Genomic DNA, 8,635 nt, shown 5'->3' with positions numbered 1-8,635 from the left:
TAACCACTACGCTACCAGAGCTCCTTCTAGTCTGGCAAATTTCCCTTAACGATTTCAGGTAACAAGGGTGGAAATTATGTATAGTTAAAACACATGTTAGCTAAATGGGAACAATAAGACTATTCTAATGAAGAATAATTTTTAGAAAATTTTCATTCTGTCATCTCCATTTCTGTGCTTTCTTTCTTTTTCCCTTGTCTGACTCCAGGTATCTGACAATGGTGTCATTGCACTTGTGAGTGGACCTTGTTCCAAGAAACTAGAGGTAATTTAAAGATATTTATAAAGATGATGCTACTATAATTTATGTTATCCTCAGAATTTATTTTTAAACCTAGCAAACAACCAATACCTTTTTTTTAAAAAAAATCTTTTATTGGTTTTTTAGTGAAGATTTACACAGCAAATCAGGTCCCCTTGTAACAGCTTTTAAGCATACTTTTAGTGCCATTGCCTACATTTTCCACAGTGTGTCAACATTTTCATTACTTCTGTTCTGGAAGGTTCACTTCAACTAATCCAGCTTCTCAGCACCTCCTGACCTTCTCATCTTTACTTTAGAATAAATGTGTCCTAGTGTGGCACTGTGGAATAATTCACTGGACCACAAGGTCAGCGGTTCCACTTCACCAGCTGTTCCTCGGAAGCACTTACAGGGCTGCTTTGTATAGGGTTTCCGAGGAGCCAACTTGATGGCACTTATCAAGTATAACAATTAGGCCTTAGATAGATGGTCTTTTGAAAAAGGGCCCATAGTCACAGGTGGTATTTTCAAATTGTGAGCCAATCTGTTATTTAACTGAAAAGGGACCTCCGGAAGTGCTTTCGGTTCTAAGTTTGAAGGGTATCTCTGGGCAAGAGTCTTGGGAGTTCCTCTAGTCTTCTCTACCAGTACAGCAAGTCTGGCCTTTTTTTGTTGTTGTTGTTGTTTTGTTTGTTTGTTTTAAGAATTAGAGTTTTGTTCTACAATTTTCTCCTTTTCTATATATGGGTCCCTGATCAAAGGGCCAGCAGTGGTAGCCTGGCACCATGAAATCCTTCTGATCTCTGAATAGATGAGGCCATGGTTCGAGTCGGCTCGTCCCATAGACTATTTTCTTTGAGTCTTTAGTTTCCTTCCTCCTTTTTTGCTCCAGATGAGTAGCAACCAATACCCTTTTATCAATTAGATATTTCCATTGATATATTTTTTTGCCACTACCTCTTTATTCTAAGGAGCTCTGGTAGCATAGTGGTTACGAGTTGGCCTGCGAACCTCAAAGTTAGCAGTTTGAAACTATCAGCTGCTCTGCAGGAGAAAGATGAGGCTTTCTGCTCCTGTAAAGATTTACAGCCTCAGAAACCTTATACAGGGTATGAGTCAGAAACGATCCCACAGCACACCACCACCTCTGTATTCTAGAGTAAAGAAAAACTGGCAAAAGTGGGAATAAAATTTATTTCAAAATAAAAACTTACTTTACTTCCAATTGAAATTCTAATGTTATAGAAATTATAGATTCTAATAGATTTAAAGATACTGTTATTATGTACGAAGATTTGTAAATGTAAGGTGATATTCTTTAGGATTTTTATGTTTCATGTTTCTCCCAGGACTCTTTATTCTTTTGCATCCTATTTTTCTTGATATTCACATTGTACACCGTTTAAAAGACATTTTAAATTATTGTTCAGCCTTTGAATTCATTAACTGATATGTCACCTATGTACTATTCCTGGATCTGAAGTCTTTGATCCCAGTTGACAGGTGTTTGTTGTTGTTGTTGTAATTTTTTCACTCTTATTTACTGTAATCAAGCTTTATAACAAGGCTGTTGTTGATGTTGTTAAGTGCTTCTGTTGACTTGATTCAAATGCAGAGTGACCCTATATAGTGTTTCTTAGGAACAATTGGTGGGTTTGAACCGCAGACCTTACAGTTAGCAGTGCTTGTCAATTACAGCATCACACCAGGACTCCATTATAACATTATAATAAGAAGCCACATCAAATTCTTTCTGAAAGTAAATAGACTTATCATGTTGTTAAGTACAGTCAAATCAGTTCTGACTCATAGAGTCTCCATATAGGATTTCTAAGGAGCAGCTGGTGGATTTGAACCATCGACCTTGCAGTTAGCAGTCAAGTGCTTATCCTATAGCTCCACACCAGGACTACAAGGAGGCTATAAGTAAATTATAAATGATAGTATTATTCACTGTGTAATAGAACAGTCGTTGTTGTTGTTAAGTGCCGTCGAGTCGGTTCCAACCCATAGAGATCCTGTATAGGGTTTCCAAGGAGCAGCTGGTGAGCTTGAACCACCGACCTTGTAGTTCAAATGATGTTGCAGTCTGGCACACTAACCCACAATGCCACAAGTGCCATATTTTTGCCAGGATATTTTCCCTTAAATTTTTACCCAAAGAGATTTTTTTTTGGTGTGTGTGATATGTATTCATTTGGGTCTTGCTTATATTGGTATAAAACATATTGTTAAAACTCTTTTTATTAATAAATTACTAAATTTTCCTTATACCAAATTACAAATTGCATCCTAAATATGTTGTTGTTGTTAAGTACCCTGGAGTCAGTTCTGACTCATAGCAACCCTGTACAGAGTTTCCGAGGCTGCAAATTTTACTGGAGCAGAAAGCCTCATCTTTCTGCCACGGAACATGCTGGTAGTTTCAAACTGCTGACCTTGAAGTTAGCATCCCGATTCATAACCACTGTGCTACCAGAGTTCCTTAGGGGACAAGACACTCTGCCATAATTTTTATTATTTTCATTGCCAAGGTTTGTTGAGCGCTTACTATATGCCAGCTTCTGTGCTACCTTATATTTATGATTTATTTCTTACAACAATGATGTTGTCATTAGGTACTGTTGACTTGGTCCCAACTCACAGCAACCCTATATACAACAGAATGAAACACATTGGGCTGCTAACCACAAGGTCAGCAGTTCAAATCTACCAGCTGCTCCTTAGAAACCCTATACAAGGTTGCTATGAGTCAGAACCAACTCAATGGCACTTAACAACAATTTAAAAAGAACACAGCATCAGGATTGGAGGAAGGCTCGTTAACAACCTGTTCTTTGTGTGGGTTAATGTGCTAGTCTGCAAAGTTGGTTTGAACAGCAAGGTCAGTGGTTTTCAGGCTTACCAGCTGCTCCTTGGAAACCCTATATAGAGTCACTATGGGTTGCAACTGACTCTACACCACTTAACAATGTGAGAAATAGCTGTTGGGGTGATCCATCTTCAGAATCAAGGATATCTTGAGGGTAGCAGGTTGGCATGACAAAAGGGAACTATAAGAAGAGGAAGAGACTACTTTGACCTAGTAGACTCTTTAAAATAAGAATACACATCAAAGAAGTAGGGGAAGTTCATGGGGAGGGGATGAAACTAATCTTAGATGAGAATACTCCCTGTAGGGACCAGTAGGCACCTGAAAGATTGTAAACTCCAAAATACCCAGTACAGGGGAAATGGAGGAGGGGCTTTTTCTGAGTTAGGTTAATAAAATTCTTTGTCAAATGTCCATGCAGGGTGTCTGCCCTTGTCTATGGGGCAGGGCACCCAATTTTGCAAAATCAAATAAAGAAAACCTTACTCTCCATAAAATGAGTACAGATTGGATTACTTGAGCATTTGTCAGTTTAGACAATGTTTGTCACAACAGCAACATGATATGCATATGACACAGCCTTACTTGCTGAAAGCAAAGAGGACTTGTACTGCTTACTGATAAAAGATCAAAGACTACAACCTTCAGTATAGATTACAACTCAATGTAAAGAAAACAGAAATCTTCACTCCTGGATCAGTAAACAGCATCATGATAAATGGGGAAAACATTGAAGTTGTCAAGGATTTCATTTTATTTGGATCCACAATCACTGCTCATGGTATCAGCAGTGAAGAAATCAAATGGCATATGGCATTGGACAAATTTGCTACAAAAGACCTCTTTAAAATATTAAAGCGTAAAGATGTCACTTTGAGGGCCAAGTTGCACCTGACCCACACCATGGTGTTTTCAATCATCGTATATGCATCTGAAACCTGTTTGAGAAATAACTCTAGTGGTCCGTCTTCAGGAATTCATGAGATTTTAAGATCTGGCATACAGATTGTTGATTTAAGCAGGCTCTTCTGGGACTAGGAAATTTAAATAAAAATACAGCCATTAAGATCTTGGGTAAGCCACTTTGCCTTCTTTAGGGCGAGGGAAAATTGTATATGAGAACTGGAACTGGAGGAGGGGCTTTGGGGGGACAAGAGTAAAAATCATTTGTGGAGGGCCATGTGGTTCATCTTCCCATGTCTACGGGGCTGGGTGCCCGATTTTGCAAAATCGAATAAAGAAAACCTCACTCTCGCTAAAATGAGTACAGATTGGATTATTTGAGCATTTGTCAGTATAGACGTGTCTCACATTAGGAGTCCTGGTGTGTCCCTGTTCCATGGGCACTGAACTGCTAACCACGAGGACAGCAGTTCAAACTCACCTTGGAAAGTTCAAGCTACTCCTTGGAAACCCTACCTGGGATCACTTTGAGTTGGAACTGACTCGATAACAGCATTTAAAAACAATGTCTGTAGGTTTTTAAAAAATGATTGGAAAAAAATACTCCAGAGTAATCATCTCAGTGGTAAACTCATTGGTAATGTTTATTAGAGACTTATACTTATGACTACATCTTACGCTTCTCTTGATCCTGCACAGAAAAAAATTAATATTTTAGATTTTAACATTTAATAGAGAACTAAATGTGGTGCTTAGGAAAATATGTTAACTTCAGTAATACTAATAATTATCTCCTGTGATTTTTTTCATCTAGATTAATAGAATACAGAAAACATTAATATGGTTTGATCTCAGAAGTGAAGTAAATTAGATCCTCTATACAAAAAGAAAGTAGGTTGTTTTCAAAGCTTCATTGAAATATGAAGAAAAAAAGTTTCTTTTTATTAGCTAGTGTGCATTAGAATAGCCTCTGAAAAACTGTGTCTGAGTGATCATGCAAGAATGGAGTTATTTTGGTAGGATTTTAGGGGCAAAACCTCTCCCAGAAAAAAATAATAGGGAAAAAAAAAAATTCTCGGACTAGATACTTAGGAGTTTAGGTTTAAAAAAAAAAAAAAGAATTTAGGTTAAGCACTCAAACAGACAGGTTTCCGTGAAGCAGGATACTTGTAGGTATGAGCAAACACAAAAGAGCTCCTCTGCAGTTTTCTTGAGAAAGAAGCAGATAGTTAATTCTTAGTAACATAGTTCTAACTTGGAACCAACTGGAATGCTCTAGCTTTGGTGCGTAGAGCCTGGAAAAAACCCTTATGAGAAAAGGGAAATTCCAAATAGTTCTAGAAAATACAATCAACTGAGGTTTTAATGGTAACGGATAAAGGTCAAATCTATTTCTTAGTGCTAATTTCATTGTTCATATCATTGTAGTTGAACTAAACTGTAAAATAAATTTTTCCTCAATTTTAAGCTAATTTCATAATGAGTTCATCAAACAAAACATTTATACTATTTCAAACATATAGAAAATTATTGGAAGTAATATAACAGAAACCTGTATATATAATAGAATATAACAGTACTATAGCAGAAACCATCACTTGACTTTTAACATTTTATACATTTATTTTCATTCCTTTTTTAAATTAAGATTTACGTCAAAAGCCACCCACCCAATTCTTACTTCAAAGACAGTCACTGTCCTGAGGATGACTATGTACCTTTCCTTGTATGTTTGTATACTTTTTCTATGTATGTATAGAACCACAAGCAAGATAGTTTTACATGTTTTTAAATTTACACAGTAGTTTCATAATGTGCATCTTCTTTTCTGCCTTTTTCAAATTCATCATTATAAAAGTACAGCTAGATTAATTGTGGTAATTGTTATTCAGTCCTGCAACTACCACTACAATCAAGCTGTAAAACGTTTCCAGCACCTATAACGCTTTTCAAGTCCCTTTGTAATAGATTCACTTCCCTGACCTTCACCCCAGCCAATCATTGATTTGTTTTCCATTATTATAGTTTTGCCTTTTCTAGAGTTTTATGTAAATAGCATTATAAAGAACCTTTTGTTTTTAAGTCTTTGTTTTACTTTGTTGTGTGCCTTTGAGTGGGTTCTGACTCATAGCAATGCATAGCAACGCTGTATCAGATTTTCAAGGCTGTAAATCTTTACAAGGAGCAGAAAGTTTCATCTTTCACCCACAGAGTGGTTTGTTATTGTTAAGTGTCCTCCAGTTGGTTCCAACTCTTAGCAACTCTGTATAGGGTTTCTGAGGAGCGGCTAGTGAGCTAGAACCGCTGGCCTTGCAGTTCATACAACTTTGCAGTCGAGCGCATGACCCACAGCTCAGTTGACTTTGTGGTGAGCAATCCAACATGCAACTCACTACCCCACCAGCGCTCCTTCCTTTACTTCCTTCATTTTGCTGAGTAGTGTTTCTTTTTTCTTTTTTTGATGAATTACATGGGTTTACATGGGAGAACATCAGTTTTACATTCATCCTATTGCATTTCATTTCATTGCAATGATTACAATCCCCACCATGCATCATCAAACAAACAAAGGGTAGTCTGCCCACCCCAGCCTTCAGCACACAGCCCCTCTCCCTCCCTGAATCCAGAGTCCCCAGCCACTCTGTCTGTCCACCTCATCATCTCTGCCTCCATTTCTGACGTCACTGCTTCTCTGGGTCAGGTCCCATACTCCACTCTTCTCCCTTGATGATGATCCCAGGGACCTCTTCTCCTGGACTGCAAAATCAGCCACTCCCTTCCTTTTGTTACAAAACATCTACCTCTACAATTCCAACCCTCACAGTCAGTCCTGATAGCAACTATTCACTATTGTACCACAGGAGTCTTATCCCCATCTCCTTTCATTAGCCTAACCCACAGGTTGGAATTCATTCAATGAAGATTCTACCTTCTCCCACCCCATCTGGAGCTAGGCTCCCACTTGAAAGCTGGTAAGTCAATCACTTCTTGCTTTTGTGCCCCCCCCCCCCATTTCAAGTAGCCAATGTCTAAGTTGCCCATCGCTGTTAACCCTGTGTACCAATGGGGTAGGAGTGATCCTCCTGTAAAGATTTGCTCCCTTTTCTGAGCTACTACTTCTATAAGTATAGGTAAAGTTCATCAAATTGTAGCGAGTTACTCTTTTTTTCCCTCTTCTATCTTCTTCTGGAGTCTTGGTGTGGTGCTGTGGATTAATGTGCCAGATTGCAAAGCCATTTCAACTGCAAGGTCGGCAGTTCAAGCTCACCAGCTGCTCCTCAAAAACCCTATACAGGGTCACTATGGGTCAGAACCGACTCGACAGCACTTAACAACAACAACATATCTTCTTCTAGTTGAATTCTGATCATCCAGCCAAGTGGGTACTATCTGCAAATATGGGTGTTCTTGTGCATCTCCCCTCACTTCATATCAGCTGAATGCTTTGCTCTCCATTCTAATCTTCTGTGGCCATGTCACTGCCTCTGGGCCCACGGTCTTGCCATACTGCTGGCCAACCAGGTCTCCACAAGGGTTCACAGGAGTCTGTTGAATGTGGTTGGACTTAGCTCCCAACTTCATTGCTGTTTTTATCCCTCTTCCCCTTACCAGTGACCAACGTGGTCATCAACCAGACCACATGCTGCTCATGTATTCCCCTGGAGTCTTAGTCTTAGAAGGGGGTTTGTCCTGATAGGACCTGACCCACTTGCCTTGAAGACTCCCGGGCGAACAGCTTACTTGTTCTTGTAGTAGTCAATCAGACTGCCATTATTTTTTATTTTTCCTGCTGGTCTTTCTTTCACGAAGTGTCTTCTTTCTGTTCTTCTAGCCATTCCAGGCTGGTCTACTTGTCCTTTCAAGTGAAATTTCCCACCTCAGATGATTCTGGATAGGGTTCAGGATTCTACCAATGGTCTTATGTAATGCGAAGGCTCTACAGGAAGCCTCTTTCACTGGACAACTTCTAGCCCCTTTAAGGTATTCCAATCAGTTATAGGCTGAAGACAGACTTACAAGCTTTCTATTGTAATGTTTCTGGCTATTCTTTTCTCTTCCCCTCAAGTGTCTATTTTACAATGGTAAGCAAGGGAAATCAAGATTCAAAAGACAGCCAAGCATCTTAACATTATTTCCCTCTTTTACCCATTCAAACCATGCCTCAGTCTCTATCCTGGAGCCCTGTTATTAAAAAGTTGTGCATACATCATCATTTACCTCTGGCCCACTTAACCCATGCAACCCTGCCTAACTATTCTCCCATCCCCTTGTTCTTCCATTCCCCTCCCCCTTCTTGTGTATTATGCCCCCCAGCACCCAAGCTATCCTGTGTTTATTCTCAACCCTGTGCTCTATCTTCCCCTCACTCCCCTCCTCTCATCCCATACATCCTGGTGATCAGCAAATATATATATAATTTTTCCCCCTTTTAGCATGGGTTCTTTTTCTTAATCTTTTACAATAATAGTTCTATGCAGTATTTCTCCTTTTGTGATTGACTAATTTCACTCAGCATAATGTCTCAAGGTTCATCCCTGTTATGTGGTGGCTTGCAACTTTCTTGTTATTCTTCAAGTTAGCATTGTGTGTATGTACCACAGTTTGTTTATCCATTC

At 39.0% G+C, this 8,635-nt stretch overlaps 1 protein-coding gene across 1 annotated transcript in view; it reads left to right on the top strand.

Moving 5' to 3' along the window:
- The window catches only part of AMN1 (antagonist of mitotic exit network 1 homolog (S. cerevisiae)), a 62,106-nt gene that overhangs the window by 37,730 nt on the left and 15,741 nt on the right, over positions 1-8,635 (top strand). Inside the window, exon 5 of the mRNA XM_006874752.1 lies at positions 209-265. Within this exon, the coding sequence (XP_006874814.1) occupies positions 209-265 (57 nt within the window). The remainder of the gene's footprint in view (positions 1-208; positions 266-8,635) is intronic.

The sequence above is a fragment of the Chrysochloris asiatica genome, unplaced genomic scaffold (assembly GCF_000296735.1).
Source record: "Chrysochloris asiatica unplaced genomic scaffold, ChrAsi1.0 scaffold00299, whole genome shotgun sequence".
Taxonomy (NCBI): domain Eukaryota; kingdom Metazoa; phylum Chordata; class Mammalia; order Afrosoricida; family Chrysochloridae; genus Chrysochloris; species Chrysochloris asiatica.
The sequence above is the reverse complement of the archived record's forward strand: the minus strand, read 5'-3'. Positions and strand labels throughout refer to the sequence as shown.